The sequence below is a fragment of the Balaenoptera physalus genome (genome assembly GCF_965194825.1).
Source record: "Balaenoptera physalus genome assembly, chromosome: 16".
In the NCBI taxonomy this organism is placed as follows: domain Eukaryota; kingdom Metazoa; phylum Chordata; class Mammalia; order Artiodactyla; family Balaenopteridae; genus Balaenoptera; species Balaenoptera physalus.
This window is the reverse complement of record NC_138898.1, coordinates 75,552,444-75,570,956: the sequence shown is the minus strand read 5'-3', so window position 1 is coordinate 75,570,956 and position 18,513 is coordinate 75,552,444. Positions and strand designations below refer to the sequence as shown.

Here is an 18,513-nt window from a genome sequence, read left to right as displayed (position 1 = left end):
GTTGATCTTTACTAGCACACCACTAGACTTCGGGCAAGTTACAAAGTTTTCACATCTGTAAAATGGGGATGACGGTAACGATGATGACAATGGTAGTGCCTCTGTGGTTGGGATACAGGTGTGAATCAGTGTAAATATACCGCAAATAATGAGGATTTAAACAGTGTACAAGTTTATTTCTCTCTCCCGTGAAAGTCTGAGCAGTTACCTCTGTTTTTGTCGCCTTTCCCTAGGGCTCATTCACCTTTCTGCACATCACAGCATGGGCTCACTCAGCCTCTGCTCTGACTCTCCTTGTCCCCAGTTTGGGGAGACTCTTCTCTTCTGGGGCATAAGGCTGTGCTGTGACTCCCTGTGGTTCCCTCTGCCCTGAATCCAGAGGTGTTTCATACTTTGAAGACTTTTCTCTGCTTCTTGGAAAACATCCCTTTCCTGACGCAATGAGGTCAAAATGATGGAATGAAAGGAAGGGGTGTACGTGGGGTTTTTTGAGGGGGAGCATTGGTTAATATGTTAAAATAATAACCTTCTGCATCAGGAGCTGGGAGGTGGAGTCACAGAGTGACGGACCGCAAAGGCCCCAGCGATGAGGATAATAACAGTTGTGACAGTAGCAAGTGCAGGCAGTGCTGTAAGAACGCCAAACACATGGAGCTAGAGCATGTGTTATTCACTGAATCCTTATGACAACCCTAAGAGTGGGTACATTATTATGCCCATTTATCAGATGAGGAAATCGAGGCTCGGGGATGACAGGGACGTGTCCAGACTCAGAGAGCTAGTACATGGTGGAGCCACCGCTCCACCCCCTCACAGAGGAGACGCTGAGACCCGGAGAGGAAGGTGACACAGCAGGTGCGTGGAGGGCCTGAGGGGGCCTGGGACCCACCCGCTGCCCCTTCTGAGCACTGCTTCACCCCAAGCCTCCCCCACTAACCCTTCAAGGCACTTATTTAGATTCGTGGGTCACCCCTGACACCACCATCCAAAAAAAAAAAAAAAAAAGGCCTGTCTTCAGAAAGCACATAATATTTCCTGCAGGAAGTACTTCAAATTAAAGAAGATAGTCATCTAGTGACATCTGAGTATTTCCTTTTCTTTCAATACAAAGCTCAGCCTCCCTGGATGAACCTGGGCTGCCTCCCCGGTGGTCTGCTCTTAGCCTTGGCTGCTTTTCCTCAATTCCCTGCCTCCCTACCTACCCCACTCTCCCTTCCCTCCCTTCTGACATTCTTTGGGATACTTTGTGCCATCGCTGTGCTAGACCCTGAGACTACAAGTGGAGAAGGAGATAAACTCCATCCTTCTTCTCTCTGAGTTTAAGATGTTTGCGGGGAGACCAATGATTAAACAGATTGAAAACCAGTAGTAGTGCAACTCTGTTCTGAACCCTCCCTCCGTGCCAGGTCCTGGACTTCTGACCTCACAACAACCAGTGGGGCGGTGGTAGCTGTCTGACGGTCATTCCTACCACCACTGTCCTGCCCGTGGCCACGTAGAAAACTCCGGATCACAGAGATTCAGAGCGGCTAAGCTGTCCATTCGCAGCAGAGCTGGGCTCGGCCACGATCCCGCCTCACTGCAGGGTCCAAGGTCTCAGCTGTGCCCAAAGCATCCTCTTGTCCTCACGTGTTTTCTGCCAGGAAGCACAGGGGTAGGGGGACGAAGGGTCACAGGTGTTGCCACTCACCAGACAGCTGCCAGGACCCTGCAGACCGTTTATTTTCATTGGCGAAGCTGGTGGAGAGGGCTGCATTTGTGCAAGGAACCAGCTCTTTCCAGAACGGCCACACAGCACAGCAGAAAGACAGGGAGACCTGGGCTGGATCCCAGCTCCCTCTCTGAGAGGCGAGCGCGTCCTGTGGCTTTCAAGATGCAGCTCCAGCGTCACTTCCTCCTGTGAAGCCTCTGCTTGTCCTGACACAAGTGAATCTCAACCCTGGCTGTACACTGTGATCGCCGGGCAACTTGAAACTCCCCTGGTGACTTCAGGGGGCCTCCACATGGAGAACCACTGGCTAGACCAGAGGTTAACATACTGTCTCCCGGAAGCCAAGTCCAGCCCACCGCCTGCTGTACATAATCGTCTATTAAACAATGTGCCCATTCGTTTGCATATTGTCTGCGGCTGCTTTCCAACTGCAAGGGCAGTTGAATAGTTGTGACAGAGATCATGTGGTACGCAAAGGCTCACATATTTACCATCTAGACCTTTAGAGAAAAAGTTTGCCAACCCCTGGTCTAGACAGACAGTCACCCTTATTCAGCCTTCGTAATGTCCTTCTAGCTTAAAACTTAGTACATGAAGTTGTGCTTATTGGTTCATGTGTATAGCACGTGTGAGCATCTCAAGGGTGGGGACTTCGAGCTGTCCCTGTGGCCCCCAGCGCAGCAGGTGCCCACTAACTGGCAGGTGTTCTTATATGTTGACTATTGAACTTTGGGCTTCTTAGCAGCAAGGTGACCAGGTCCGGGGCTTACCATGCCAGGTGGGGCTGTTCTCTCCTAAAGCATCAGCTCCTTTGCTCGCTGGCCCCTCTCCCCAGGGTGGGGCTCCCAGCAGAGCCTAAGGAGGTGCCCAGCACAAGGCCTGGAGGAAGATGATCTCAGGATAAGAAGCTATGAGAACTGGGAGCCTGGAGTAGATCGAGGAATGGGTTCAAGGTTAAGGCTGTGAAATGCAGGAGGATGTGGGAGGCCCAGTACTTGGCCGGCCTGGTATCTATTGACCCGGAGGTTCTAGCCGTGGCCGGGCAGGTGGTCTCTGGGACAAAATGGGCTCAGTTATCTGCTGTAGCCTCCTATCCAGTGTTTGAATCCAGTTGCACCTTCTTATTTTTATTTTTTAAAATAAATTTATTTATGTATTTATTTTTGGCTGCATTGGGTCTTCAGTGCTGCATGCGGGCTTTCTCTCTAGTTGTGGCGAGCGGGGGCTACTCTTTGTTGTGGTGCGCAGGCTTCTCATTGCGGTGGCTTCTCTTGATGCAGAGCACGGGCTCTAGGTGCTCGGGCTTCAGTAGTTGTGGCATGTGGGCTCAGTAGTTGTGGCGCACGGGCTTAGTTGCTCCACGGCATGTGGGATCTTCCCGGACCAGGGCTCGAACCCGTGTCCCCTGCATTGGCAGGTGGATTCTTAACCACTGCGCCACCAAGGAAGTCCCCAGTTGCACCTTCTTGACTGGGCATTCTCCCGCCTCTAGCACCTCTGCAGAAGGGAAACTCATCCCCTTGCTAGATACACATGCACCATTACTTGGAAGAGTGAAAAAACTGGAAAACACCGAAATGTCTATCAATAGGTTATTGAATATTCATTATTCTTTCATGTACAACTATGAGGAAAGATGAGTGGGACTTATGTGTACTGATATAAAAACACATTGGAACTTTAAGGGTAAGTTAAAAAATCAGATTACAAAAAATCTGTTTAATTTGAGGCTATTTATGTAAAAAAAGTATTAATTCTGAAACCCTGAACTGCTATCAGTGGTCATCTCCCTTCATGGAGGTTTAATTATAGGGGGACTTTTGCTCTGTCTATAGGGTTGGAATTTTTTAAACAAGCCTGTGCTATAAGGAAACTAACAAGGATGTTTCCACTAAAAAACAAAAAAACAAAAAACAAAAAACCAACCAACCAAACAAACAAAAAATACATCTTCCCTTATACTGAACCTCCCTTGAACCTTCCTATAGCGTCAGTTATCTAAAGGATATCTGCCTTCATATAGCATCTACACTCAGGCCTTTGTTCTGCCATCTGGGGCTTCCTAGGCCACAGAAGGTCCTTGTTAATAAGATCTGTGTTCAGAGTTTGTCTCGTGGGAAGCACAGGCCTAGCCCCTGGTACAGACATTATCGTAGGCAATCCCGAAGTGTGTTATTTAATGCATGGCATTTTCTAACTCGTGTGCATGCTTGACTTCCTACTTGACTAGAAGCTCTTTGAGGGCAGAGACTATGAAGTAGACATTTCCACCCTCTACAGCATCTGGTACAAACTACACAGAGCAGGGCCTCAGGAAATCCCTGCTGAATGCGTGAATGAACAATGTTAGGAGACCCAAATTATCACTGCATGAGTATTTCTTTCCCTCCTACTGGGGACACTTCTGGCATTGCTTGCTTGTCAGTCACCGCCTGCCCCACGTCTCCTCTAGCCCCAAGCTTCTGGACACAGCTCTGCAACTAGGAATAAGAGGTGATGGGAAGAGTCAGAAAACAGGGGTGGGGCATTTGCTCTGGAAAGAATTGAGACATCCTTGCGTGAGAGAAAAGAGGAGAGCAGTGGAAAGAAGAGGAGGGTGGGGAAAAGGGAAGACACCATGCTGGGGGCACTGGAGAGAGTGTGGGGAGGCACTGAAAGTGAGATGTGAGACGAGAGAGGTTCTAGGACAGCTGCAAGGCAAGTAAAAGCAGAGCAAGGAACAGAGGACCGATGTCAAGGTGCAGGGCCACAGATAAGGAATTGGGGGTGCTTTCAGTGTTCTTTAGGACATACAGTAATGGTTGGAATTGTTTCTACTTTGGAGGCCTAGGTTATGTTTGTCTAAAGGTGAGGCGCATGTGGACTGGACCTCGTGGAGCTCTGGAATGTATTTGGGTTGCACATGGATGAGTGCCATGTGGGACTATGGCCCTGCCCATTCTCTGGCTCAGTCATTGGTGAGATGGGGGTGAGGGTCTAGGTCCGGAGCTGTGTTAGAGAATCTGCAGCTGCTTTCACTCTGACCCTTCCTCTGCCCTGTGCTTTTCATCGCATCCCCGGCCAAGCCAGTAGAGACAGCTCCCTCTGGAACTGCAGTGATCTTGAGATGCCAGAGGAGAAATTCTCACAGTTGTTGGTGGGAAAGAACACTGTGGCAGAGGTCAGAAGACCAGGGCTTTGTTTCTATGTAGAAATGTCTTTAGGGAATGTTTTGATTTAGTTAAAGAAAGTGACGCAGCTAATAAAAGTCCTTTGCCCCCAAATCAGAAAATAGGGATAAGTTCAAAAAGAAGGTTCTAGATTTAATCCGCTATGTTCTCATTATCTGGAGTTACTCACCACTAACCCTTTGGTATATGTTCTGGCAAGTAATGTTTTGTGCATATTAGTGTGTAATTTTTAAGCAAATCAAACTGTACACATTCTCGTGTCATATGCTGTTTGCACGTGATTGAACATCTTTTTGTGAGAGCACGTAGGTTTACATCCGTATTCTGCCTCTAATTTATCAGCTGCATGGCACCTGATTGGTCACATCACCTTTCAATACCTCAGTTTCTTCATCAATAAAATGGAAAGATAACGATGCCCATCTCACAGGGCCGTGGGAAGGATCCCGTGGGACGATGGTGCCAGGTTGCTTTGCAAAATGTTCTCCAGAGGGGCGGGGCTGCACTTTTCCAGGTCCCGGGTCTCTGCCAGCTCAGCCTGCTTTTTCTTACACCGGCTTTTGGCTTCTTTTCTTTCCAGGATAGAGAAGGGGGATGGGAACGAGGAGGAGGACCTTCGCTTGGATTGCCGCCACGAGAGATACCCTGCCCGTAAGTGGCCTCACCTGCAGGAGCCAGTGCTGCAGATTCGTGAGCCGTCTGAGAAGAGAGGACCCTGGAGATGGACTGGGCCAACTTCTCCCTGCCCCCCTGCATTCTCCCCCAGACACACACTGCAGATGGCGAAACTGAGGCTGGGGTCTTAGCAGAGCAAGTCTTCCGCACACAGCAGCCACGGCCCTTGCAATGGGGTCGGAATGCTAAGGAAGCGAGAGGGACATGGGGGTGCCTTAAAGACAGGCAGGTGAACCACAGCTCCATCCAGGCCGGGGTTAGCCATTGGCTGGAAGGGACAACAGCTCCGGGGCAGAACTAGCCAAGTCAGGGAGGTGATAGCTCACAAGATCTGTTTGAGCAGTGGATGCTTAAGGCAGCTCAGAATGCACTGACTTCCTATGCCTCACTGTGGGGGTCAGCATCTAGGGCTCCTATTCAGAAAACAAATGTCTGGACCAGAAAGCAAAGGGGAGGTCAAAGGAGAGAAAGGCCTTGCTCTGGACAGAAAAGAAAGGAGCTGAGACTAAAGTTAAAGTGGCAGAATCTCATCCGAGCCTACTGAATGCCCACCCCGTGCTCCCTGCCCACCCCACTCTGTACTAAGGGCTTTTTATGCCTGATCTCCTGTTCTTGCTGACCGCCAACCCCTACAGCCAGGATTACTAACCACACTTTGCAGAAATGAGGGCTCAGAGAGGTGGAGCAGCTTGCCTAAGGTCACACAGCTTAGCTAGTCAGTGGCAGAGCCGTTAGAGCAGGTGCTGTCTGTGCCCTGCCTGTATCTCTCAGACCTTTTAGGAAGCTACGGAGCCTCCCAGCTGCCAGTATCTGCATCTCTGTGCCTGGGGGCTTGCCCCACCTCCGCCCACAGAAGGCAGGAAGTACCAGGGAAGCTGGCATATAGATACCCCAGCTCCCTTGCCCCTTGAGTGGTATCGCCCCGAGGTGTGTGATTTGCAGGATTAGCCAGGTTTACCAAGTCTAGCAGCTGCCTGGGTTGGCCGCCTTCCCTCCCCTGGGCCACGTCCCCCCTCTGTCAAGTTTCCCTGCATCTTTGTAGTGTCACCCGTTTGCTCCAATTCCTATCTCAGGGTTTGCTTCTGGGGAACCTGAACTAAGACAGCAGAGATTTAAACTCAGGTTTGTCTGCCCCCAACCCCTGGGATCCTAGTAACGGAGTGAGAAATGGCTCTGCTGAGAGCAGAAGATGGAGGTGTGTGAAGGAGCCTGGGAGGAGGCCCAGCTGGAGAGGAGGAGAGGGTCTGGTCTTCACGGTGAGGGAAGAGGCTCCTGTAGGAGACACCAGCCCAGGAAGATGTCCAGAATGCTAACTGCCTGCCCGAGGAACTGGGGTGGATGCTGGGCCCACAGACTGTTGTTTCATGGCAGGTGTCAGGGTGGGGGGCTTCCTGGAGGAAGTGGTCAGGAGCCAGGGCATGGGGGAGGCTGGGGAGCGCCTGCCTCAGGGATAACAGAAGAGAGCAGGAATCCACCAGAGGGGTTCAGGAACACAGTCTGAGAGCCCTGGCACGTTCCAGAGTGCCACTGGCTCCCCTGCTTGGGCCGGAGCCCCCTGAGGCCCCTGCAGAGTGGGCAGGAAGCCCTGGGTGGAAAGAGGTCGTGGGGCTTGTCTTGGGGGCAGCTAGGGAGCTGGGAGGAGGAAAGGCCAGATCCCTGAGGGCTGAGGATGGAAGAAAGAATCCAGAGAGCAAATCTGTCCCTGAAAGCGAGCCGTGGGATGGAAAGTGAGGACAGCCATGTCGGGGGAGCCGCAGAAGCCCTCCACCCCCAGCGCAGCCCCTCACCTTTGTCCTGGCATCCACTTCACCTCCCAAGCATCAGGTGCATTCCCCAGGTCAGCAGCCTGCAGAGAATTCCATCTTTCGTGCCCTCAGCAAATACTGAGCTGTGCAGACCCTCCGTGCTGGCACTGGAGATGCAGCCGGGAGCCAGAGCAGGCAAAGCTCCTGCCTTGTGGGGTGAGAGTCTAGAGGGAGAGAGAATCAAGAAAGAAGTGAACTCAGAAACAAACATGGTGATCTCAAGTGCTAAGGAACGTGATGATAAAGAGGGATCGGGGGGAGGCCTCTTCAGAGCCACCTCTTTGAGGAGCCGCTGGAGCTGGGGCCTAAGGAGATAGAGGGAGTCAGCCAAACAAAGACCCTTCCAGGCAGAGGGGCCTGCAGGTGCCAAGTCTCCAAAGCAGCCAGCACTGGAGGCCACGTGGCTGGAGCAGGGAAGGCGATGAGGGGTGGGGATTGGGATGGGGGAGGAGATGGGGCTGGGGTGCCCAGGAGGCAGGACCATGGGAAGGAGCTGGCTCTGCAGTGGGGGGGCAGGGGGCATTTTGAGCATGGAAGAGACTTACCCAGATTATTTATCTGTATCTGTATCTGTATCAATATCTATATCTATATCTGTGTCTACATCATCTTTATCTATATCCACATCTATCCATCCCTCCTTCCATCCATCTGCAATGTGGGAAAAGGATGGGAGGGGAGGAAGAGTAGAGGCCAGCAGACCAGCTTAGATGCCGTCCCCTCATCCCCCGGAGTGACGGTGGCCTGACCTGTGGCAACAGAGATAAAAGTGGGAGGATTCAAGAATCTTTTGCTGGAAGAGTCGTCTGAGCGCTTTGTTTGTGCCCCTCTGGAAGCGGATCCTGGTTTAAGGATCCAACAGCAAGTACCTTATTGAGGTGATCCCAGAAAATACAGATAGGTGCCAGGGAGGCAGACTAAGCAGCGAAAGGCAGATGGCAGGTGGAAGCCACGTTCCAGGCTGGTTTTCACTGTAGGCCCTGCTGGGTGACTTGGGCAGCCAGTGCAGAGCACACGGTCTGAGTTATCCCCCCAGACATGACAGTAGCTCTCCTCAGGCGTCGTTCGAAGGCTGCTGGGCTAGGGTGGGGTGCATGAATTCTCCTGGGGCGGGTGGGGAAAGCTCTGGCGCCGTAGGAGGTCAGCAGCCTGCTCCTCTGGGAGGGCGGGGGCACCCACAGCATCGGCTTGTCTGACTTGAGGTGAGGGATGGAGGCGGCCAGGAACCTCAGATCTGCACAGAACTTTCAGGCCAGCAATCCAGGGCCAGATGTCACCCACTGATGGACCTGGAGAGGACGAGTTTGAGGGGCGTGTAGGGTTGAGAACAGAGATAGTTGAAGCTGGGGGACTTCTGAGACCATCGAGGGAGATTGTGTGGGGTGGGGAGAGATGGAGAAGGCACGAGGTCCTAACAAACAGCCTGGGGCTCAAAGAGAAGCATGGAAGCCGGTGGGGAAGGGGCTGTGGCTCCCACAGGTTTTCCAAGTCCCAGCCTCTCGGGGAAGAAAGGAACCGCAGAGTCCCCAGCACCTCTGCCAGGTGTGCCTTTCATCAGGTAGCCGAGTTATCCGGATGGCTGTCTTTCCCCGGGGACCAGCGGAGGCGCTGGGGACTCAGAGTCACAACAGTGAGGAAGAGATAGACCCCATCTGCTGTCGGAGCTGAGCGGGGAGGCCCCCGAATGTGGGCTGGGCACACCCCATCTGCCAGACCCCAGGCAGCGTTTGGGGATGCGGGGCCCAGCCACGTGTGGACTGGGTCCTCACATGGTTCATGGGCTGGAGATCAGCCTGATCAGACCGTCTAGGGAAATGACACCGTCTCCAGAATGCGGCCTCTTAGCTGCTAGTGGGATTCTGGCCAAGAAAATGTTTTGGAAAGGCCTGGACAAGTTTTGCTATATTTCTCTACTGAGCAACTGCTCAGATCTGGTTGGTGGACTGGCTTGCCAGCGGGACGCACGGGGGAGGAGGAGTGCCAGGGAGCCTGCATTATTAAGCACTTACTGTGTGCAGGTCCCGCTAAGCACTTCACAGCCATCTCATCTAATGGCTGGCACAGCCCTGGGAAGGAGGGTTGATTGTTGTTATTGTGTAGATTGACAGGCTGAGGCTCTGAGACGCAGATTGACTTTGCTGAGATCTCTGGTCCCCCGGGCAGTACAACTCAGCTTGGCGTGTAGATCTATCCCCTTATCCTGGGTACCAGGCCGTTCCTGCTCTGGCCCCCAAACTCTCCACCTCATTTCTTCCCACTCTCCCCTCCCTCATTCTGCTCCAGCCACCCTGGCTTTTCTCTTTCTTGAACATACAGAACTCATTCACTCCACAGGATCTTTGCACATGCTCTTCTCTCCACCTGAAATGCTCTCCCTCTAAATCTTTGCATGGCTGGCTTTGTCTCCTCTTTTTTTTTTTTAAAATTAATTAATTAATTTTTGGCTGTGTTGGGTCTTTGTTGCTGCGCACGGGCTTTCTCTAGTTGTGGCGAGCGAGGGCTACTCTTCATGGTGGTGCGCGGGCTTCTCATTGTGGTGGCTTCTCTTGTTGCGGAGCACGGGCTCTAGGCACGGGGGCTTCAGTAGTTGTGGCTCGCAGGCTCTAGAGCGCAGGCTCAGTAGTTGTGGCGCACGGGCTTAGTTGCTCCGTGGCATGTGGGGTCTTCCCGGACCAGGGCTCGAACCCACGTCCCCTGCATTGGCAGGCGGATTCTCAACCACTGTGCCACCAGGGAAGTCCCTTGTCTCCTCTTTAAGGCCACTTCCTCAGAGAAGCTCCCCTGACCTGCACCACCTTCCCCAGTTGACCTCATATCACTGTTTTCTTTTCTTCATCATATCTGTACCTCTCTGAAATTATACTTACATACCTGGTTTTTGTTTTGTTGCCTTTCTCCGCTGGGTTCCATGAGACTAAGCACCCTGTCTTTTGTTTTGTTCATGCCTGTATCCTGAGAGCCTAAAACAGTGGGTGGCACACAGTAGGTGCTGAATTGCCTCTCTAAACCTCTCATTTTCTCCCACCATATCCCACCCAAGAAGCCACTTTTACATAAACAGTTACATGAACTTTTGGTTATCTTAACTGTTCCAAAAGTTGCTATTTTTTCTTGGACTACTGTGGTATAGATTCTGCCACATTTTTTTTTTTTTTCTTCTTCCTGAGGAAAGAGTTTGCCTTTGAAACCTGCCTTTGGGGCTTTGCAGTGCCACCAGCTAGCTCGGGGGCACATCAGATGTGACATTTGATGGAGGCAGTGCTGCCATATGGTCCAGGTGTCTGCATCTTCCTTTTAGGGACAACTGGGGTTCGCAGCTGATTGCAGCTGTCCAGTTCAATGCCCGAGACAAGCTTTTGATTTTGCCAGGTGTGTCCGTGAGGCTGGGCTGAGTGAGAGGCTGTCACTCCCCGGGTACAGAGGTGGCTTCTGGGAGCTCCGTCTAGACGAGTCTCTGCCGCTGCTGCCCTCAAAATAGCAGAGGGAATTTCAAGGAAGACTTTTCTGGGCTCAGAGCAACTTGGAATTTTTATTAGATCAAAATCAAATCCAATATAGCACTGCTTGAGTCTGCTTCCTTTATTAAAATGGAAACAGACGATATTTCTGAAATAAATATCAATGCCAACTTGCTGGGCACACAGAGAGCCGTGCAGCTTGGAGATATCCGAGACCCTGGCGCTGGGGTAGAGAGAGCCGAGCCAATGTCAGCATCAGAATCCCCTGGAGGGCTCCCGGAAACACAGATTGCCCGGTCCCAGCCCAGAGTTTCTGGCTGAGGAGATCAGGGTGGGGCCTGGGGTTCTGCATTTCCAGAGACACCGCTTCTGCTACTCCACAGACCAAATTCTGAACTGCACTTGGCCCTGGGCTGCTGCCAGGAGGGAGTCTGCATTTTGTCACCTGTTTGGGCTCTTCAGCAACTTCTGGATGGAAACTGCTGCCTCTAGGGCCGATTCTCTTCCCATCCATCTTCCTAAGACACAAAATCATGTCTTCTCCACCCCCTCCCAGCCCCAAACCTTCCTGTGAGAGCATCCCTGGTGGGTGTCAGGTCCTGTGCCGGCCCCTCCTGGACCTTCCCCGGGAAGCCTTCTCCGGCCATCCCATTCGTGCTTCAGCTTTCTTGCAGTCAGTCATCACTCTTGGAATCCTCCTTTGCTTAACTCTCTCCCCACTGGAATGGAAATGTCATGAAGACCAGGACCTTGTCACCACATTTGTGTGGCAGCCCCAGTGCCTAGCACAGGGTTGGTCCTCAGTACCATTCCAGTGAATGCTTGAGCTCACTTTGTCTTCATGGGGTAGTTGCTCTGAGGACTATTTCTATTTTACAGGTGAAGTTCCTTAGATTCCGAGCAACAATGTCATTTTTCTTGGTTCAGAAGTCTGGGCGACTCTAAGCTCAAGCTGTGTCATTGTTCTTTATGCCCATTTTTGCCCAAGGCAGTGTTTCTGCAATCATCCCCAATCCTAAGAAACACTTGGGGACAGTTGTTAAAATACAGATTTCCCTGGAGATTCCAATTCCTTGGTTTGGGGCAGGCCAGGAATTGGCTTCAGGTAAGTCTGATGATACAGCAGAAACCCCAGGTACAGGATAAACCCTGTACCCCCAGGGGCCTGCTGGGCCATTTACACCTGGCACCCAGCGTCTTTGAAACTGCAGCCTTCCACTCCTCACCCCTCCAGCCCCGTGTACTGGGCTTTCCAGCCTCACAGACCATCTTGCTTTCCTCCAACCACCAACATCATGAGGTTTTTCACACCTCCTGTAAACCTCATTTACCTGCCAAGAACCTATTTCACACCCTGTTCCTTCTGCCTGAAATGACCTGCTCCCTGCCTCCGTTTGGCAAAAAACAAAACAAAACAAAACAAACCCTACCAGTGGAATTGTGAGCTTCACAGTGCTTTACAAGTCTAGCTCAGATGTCTAGCAATAGTAATCAGTCCCCTCTCCAGCCCCTAACAGAGGTGGTGTGTTCACCTCTGCATTTCCCTTCCCTGGCGCTCGAGTAGATGAGGGAGAATTTTATAGTGGTTACAAGTCCAGCCTGTGGAGTGAGGCTGCCTAGGTTCAAATCCCAGCAGTAAGACCCTGGACAAGTCACTTAACCTGTTTGAGCCTGAGTTTCCTCATCTGTGAAATGGGCATAGTAATGGCACCTAACCCCCATTTCTGAGGATTAAATGAGCCAGTGAACACGAGGCACAGTGAATGGCTCCTGACACAGTGAGAGCTGGAGGCATGTTTGCTCTTGTCATCTCTTCCCCTCACTAGACTGTGAGCACCCGGAGGACAGGTCTGCGTCTGACTCCTGTCTGCAGACCCAGCGCCCAGATGGAGGCGGACACACAGTAGGTGCTCAACAAATGAGGAAATGAAGGAATCAGTGGCTCTGGGGAGAGGTGGCAGGTTCAGTGGACTCAGCCTGATCCCGAGTGTGGGAAAGGGATGGAGAGAATGTTATGGCCCAGGGAGGAGTCCCCAGCAGATGGACTCTAGTGAAGTGAAGGATGAGACCCCCATTCGATCTCCTAGGACAACCCATCCCCAAGGTAAACCAGAAAACCCAACCTTCCCCTCCACATGGATCCCACACAAATCCTTCCCAAATCCTCCATCGTATTCATTCACCAAATCTACGCTCTCAGCACTGTGTGTGGAATTGTGCTGGGTGCCGAGGACACAGCGATGAATAAAAGCAGAGCTAGTGTGTGTCCTCATGTCACATACAGCCTAGAAGAGGAAAACGGGAGGAAACAAGTAGACAGGTATTACCAAATATGATGGAGTGTCTGCAGCGCCCTCAGCATGCAGATTTACAGAGCACGGTTGACTTGGAGCGGCAGTCAGGGCGGCCATGGAAGAGGGATGATGGTGTCACTAACTGGACGGGTCTCCAAAGCCAGACATCTCAGTGCCAACCTTGATTCATCTCCCCGTCTCTCCCCACATCCCAAGTCTTTCTAGAGGTAAGAGTTCAAGGTTGGGCAGCCAGACAGTAGGCTCTGGATGGGCCCATGAGTCCTGGAGAGAGTTCTTCAGTGCCTTGGACAGCGGGTGGAGAGGGTCCATCTGGCTCTTCTGTGATAGGCTGAGCTCCTATGGGGTCAAGGACGGCAATACCAGCCACCTGCCCACCCTCACTAATTCCTCTACTGGCTTTGGAGCACCTTGGACAAGTCACTTCCCCTGTGATCGCCCCCATTTCCCTGTCTGCACATTTGTGATGCCGCTCTTGGTCTTGAAGGACCCTTCCAACCCAATGAATCCATTTTGGAACAGTGGATGTGATTTCACACAATCCAGCAGAGCTGAGAGCTGATCTCCCGGGATCTTGGTGCCTTGGAGAGAGTTCGAGACAGTGATTTCCCACTGAGGGATTGAGATGTTAGGACTGGAAGAGGCTGAATGTTAAAAAACTTCATGTTTGATATTTGGACCAAAAATGGAAGATAAATCACATCTTCTGAGAACCTCTTATGGGCTGAATACTCTGCTAAGCCTGGGAGGTTCCAAGGGAATTTGAAGCACAGTACTTGCTGCCAACCCTCTGAGCGAGACCTTGGATACATCTCTTCCCACCTCTGGGCCTTGGCCACCTCATCTGTGAAGAGAGGTGGTTGAACCCAAACCCCTCTATACTGGCATTTTAAAGTTTTCACATCTCTCTGAGGTCACATAATGAAAGGCTTCTAGCAGGGGGCCTGCAGGGTCTGCTGACTCCTTTGTAACTAACATCCATTTGTGGGCCCAGAGAGGTGAAGCTACTTGTCAAAAGTCACACAGCTTTAAAAAAGAAAAGGTTCACTCAGCTTGTCAGTGGTGGAGCCCTGGATTTGAACCTTTGACTATCAGACTCCAAGTACAGTTCCCCGCCCTGAGTCTGTACCCAAAGGAGGAGAGGCTGAGCAAAGAGACTCTCAAATGTACAGAATCTCAGGGAAGGTGGGCCGAGAACATGCCTCCAGCTCAGGGATCACTCCTTCTCCTCCCGCATGGTTTCTTCATTTGTATAAAAAGTCAGCTCAGGACGTGCTCTGTGCCCAGCCAGGTGCTGGGGGCTGCGGGCTCCGGGATGAAGCAGACCCAGTCCCTGACGGCACTGAGTCCCCAGGTTAGTTGGAGAGACCCCGACAGCACAAAGGGACATGCACAGGGAGAGAAGGACGTGCAGCTTGCCGTGTGGGCACAGAGGCCCATGGAATGCTTCCCAGAGGAGGGCGCATTCAAGTGAGGAGTGGGAGACTCAATGGCCAGAGGACAGCAGGGAAGGGTGCCCCGGCCGAGGGACCAGAATGTGTGAAGCCACGGACTGGAGTCATGGGACAAAGACGCCAGCCGGGAAGTCGTCAGAGGTCAGAAATGGCCTCCTGTGGGCGGAGTCCAGCCTGAGAGATGCTGTTTGGCCCACAGACGGTTTTAAATGCTTTAAAAGCCTTAGTCGTCATCATTTAAAAGCCAGGAGATTTGCTTTCAAAATCCCGATTTTCAGTTTCTCTGATCATTTTGGGAGATCAGAGCCCACATTCCCCACGGCAACAGTTGACCAAAGCTAAGGAAAGGCTGCTTCTGGCCACTTCACCCAGTTATGTCATTTGCTTGGGCCAGTAGACATTTTGAGGTGGGATTCTCTGATTTATAGCATAAGGCTTTTTTTTTTTTTTTTCCTGGCTGGTGACTGGCCCCAAAGTAAAGGAACCAGGAGAAGGGAAGTGAGTGGGGAGTCGTGGTGGGTTGGCGGGGTGTATGGTGAGGACAGGGCCCCCTCACTGTAAATGGCTCTGGGCCCCAAGCCCCTCCTGGGAGGCTAGAGAAGGGAGGAGGGCCCCAGTCATCAGCGAACTGACCTGATTTTGACTCACAGAAGGATAAGGATCACGGCCCTTCTTTTTCCTTAAAATCACATGATCACTTTCTCTCTGTTCCAACAAACTCTCCAAGGTTCTGCCTGTTGGCAAGGGTAAGCAGGTACAATCATTTCTAAACACTCATTTAGAAAAACAATCAAGGCTTTCTGTGCACCAAATATTTGCTTTTAGATTTAAAAAAAAAATCCCAACACCTATATCTTGGCAGCAGGCACTTCCAAAGAATGCAACTGTTTCAGTGACTGGGGCCAAAACAAATGTTTTTCCTGAGGCCAAACGATTCCAGAATGTTTGGCAAATGTATCCCACCCCTTTTTAAAATATAGTAAAATTAGCAAAGCACCAACATTAAAGAATATTAAAAACAGAAGAAACGCCAAAGGAAAAAAAAAATCACGCGTGCACACTCCCCACCATTGGTACAACCATCCTCATCTTTGCCTGTTCCCTTCCAGCCTTTGTTATGAGGAAGAATCTCCCAATAGTCAGAGCTACTTTGGGGGTGGAGGAAGAGTGATGAGCTGTCTGTCCTTGGAGGAGTGCAAGCAGCCGCTTGGCTTCCGCAGGAATTCCCACCTCAAGGGGCTTGCTCTGAAGGATGTCTGACCCTAAAGGATGAGAAGTATATCTGAGCATCCTTTAGAGCTCGGAGGGGGAAACAAACCAGCAGAGAACACATTTCTTTTAATGCTGAAGTTTTCGAATCAGGAAGAAATTAATTCAGCCCAGCAGGCTTGTAGCTGTGAGTCCTAAGGCAGCTGCTTATGTTGGCTGAGTCTCAGTTTCCTCATCTGTAAAATGGGCTCAGGCTTGTGAGGACAGAACCTAGCAGGGTGTGTAGACTATAAGCACTCTGTCACTGTTAGTTTTCCCCCTTGCCCTTTGAGCCAGTCCCACCCACCATGCCACACAGTCTCTCCTCCCTGTGTTCCCCTTTGTTCTTATCTTTCTGGCTCCATTGATTCACCATGGAATGTTCTCCAGGGGTTGAGCCATTTCTCTCCTGGGCTCACAGTCTAATGCTGGGGGGGCGCTGGCAGAGCACCACTTGGAGTGGATGCTCCAAGAGAGGGAGACCCCTGAGGCTGGAGAGAGGATGTCCGGAGGGCTTCCTGTAGGAGGAGAAACTTGAGCTGGGCTTTTGAGTGTTCAATTCAGCAGTAGGTACAAGGGCATTTTAGGCAGGTCCCAGCTTGGAGATGGAAATGGGTCTGGTGTGTTAGGAAGACATGAAGGAGGTGCTTGGGTGAAGGCAGGGGAGCGAGCTTCCGAGAATCAAGAAAAACAGAAGAGTGAGCATGTTGGATCAGTCGAGCCTCCCAGCCCCTGTGCTTGCCCAGGCCGTCAATAGCAGAGGGCTGTAGTGGGAGGCGGTAGAGTCTCTGCCCCACGTCTCGGCCCAGGGAGCTGCTCAGGGCCAGCTTTGGGACGTCCACGTACTTGCTCGCTGGCCTGAGGTCAAGTACAATTGGGGCCCAGGAGTCATCTACACTGTTCTCCTTCTAACCCTCCCAGAGCTCCTCGAGCACGTAGGAGCACACAGCGGAGCCCAGGGAAGCCTGACGGCGTGGGTGGCTGGGGGGCAGGTGAGGGTGTGGGTAGGTGAAGGGGGGGGATGGAAAGTTGGTGGGTGGATGGCTTGGGTGGGTGAATGTCAGGGCAGGTGGGTGTGCAGGGTTGGTGGTGGGGCAGTGTGGGATTGTTGGATGGGTATGTTGGTGAGTTAAGGGGTAGAGACTTGATGAGTTAGTGGATGTGTTGGCAGGTTGGGAAGCAGATGAGTAACCAGGTGAGTTGGAGAGTGGCTGCGTGGCTGGATGGGTGGATGCTTCAGGTTATGGGTAGATGTGTGTGTGGGAAGCCAGGTTGGTGGGAGTATTATGGGGTGCTGGGAGGCTGGATGAGGCAATGGTGGGCGTATGGTGTGTTGAGAGGTGGGAGATGCTTGAATGAGTTCTAGGGCTGTGTGGGCTCGTGGGGGGATCGTGTGTGAGTGGATGGTGGATATCTTGGTGGGTTGGTGAGTGGATGGCACCGGATACTGGCAGGTGGATGTCTAGGTGTTGGTGGACCGGTGGGCAGATGGGTGGGTGATGGGGGCGTGGCAGAGGTGGAGAGCTGGGTGGGCGGATGGTGATACGGTGAGTGGGACAGTGGGTAGAGAGCTGGGTGCAGCTTGATAGATGGCTGGGTGGGGAGCTGGCGGGGGTCGATGGGCAGATGGGGTGGGGATGGATGAAGGCAGCCGTTGGCACTGACCACGCCATCTCTCGGCAGGATACCAGCCACACATGGGAGATTCCTGGCCCCGGAGCTCTGCACAGGAGGTGCCGGAGCTGAACCGCCAGTGCTGGGTCCTGGGGCACTGGGTGTGACAGCGACCAACCTGGCTCCAGACCTCGGGCCGTCATTGGCAAGACCACCCTGCTGCAAGACCACTGGTCTGACGCCTTTGGAAACCTGGCCTGTGTGGGACACATGTGGCCTGCCCTGCCCGCCGCTGCCTGGGTCTCAGGGTCCTGGAAACGGGGCCAGGGCAGCCGGAGGGACTGCACAGAGCTGCACAGCGTGACTCTGGGACAGCAACTCCTAACTCTCGCCACCGCCACCTGCAGAGCCCTGCTGGGTGCAGCTGGGATGCCGGGAAAGACACAGACCTCGGCCACTGAAAACCTGGGACCCACGAGCCAGCGGGGAAGTTCAGCAGGTCCCCTGTGGGCGGAGCCCTGCGGGGGGGCAGGGAATGGGTGGGGCTTCCTGGAGGAGGGGCAGTGGCACTGGCACCAGGGGGATCACACAGCAGGCACACAGCAAGGGCTCAATAAATGCTTGTTGAATCTGTTTCCTTGCCGTGTGTGGAGGCCAGTTGCTCTCTGGGCTGTGGCTGCCCCCTCATGGCTCCCCCCATCAGGTCCCTAAGGAACCTGAAGATGAGACAGCCCTGAGCGTGCTGGTCAGGGCCAGACACTGAAGCATGGGCGGGTGGGGCACAGGGGGGAACCTGGAGCTGAGGCTAGGTCTGGGGGGCGGGGTCAGGATAGAGCCAGGCTGGCAGGCTGCCTTGGATTCCAGAGGGTGGGCGAGCTGGGGGCCGGGCAGGTGGGAAATTTGGGTGGACAAGAGACAGGCCCTCAAACCCAGGCGCTAAGCTACCCTGCCTCCCACAGGGACCCTTTACCCTGTGTCTAGAGCCACACTTACATCGAATCTCAAGGCTTAGGTGACTGGGGAAACATTCCTATTGTGAAGACGAGGGAACCTGGGGTCACAGAGG

At 52.6% G+C, this 18,513-nt stretch overlaps 1 protein-coding gene across 4 annotated transcripts in view; it reads left to right on the top strand.

Moving 5' to 3' along the window:
* The window catches only part of GSG1L (GSG1 like), a 215,670-nt gene extending 197,921 nt beyond the window's left edge, over positions 1-17,749 (top strand). For 3 of the 4 annotated variants that reach the window (XM_082429406.1, XM_082429405.1, XM_082429402.1), the window contains 2 exons: positions 5,462-5,532; positions 17,517-17,749. In XM_082429406.1, the coding sequence (XP_082285532.1) occupies positions 5,462-5,532; positions 17,517-17,614 (169 nt within the window). In that variant the 3' untranslated portion in view covers positions 17,615-17,749. Of the gene's footprint in view, positions 1-233; positions 5,440-5,461; positions 5,533-17,516 lie in introns of those variants that run through there. The other variant, XM_082429404.1, reaches the window with a different exon arrangement.
* The last annotated feature ends 764 nt before the right edge of the window (positions 17,750-18,513 follow it).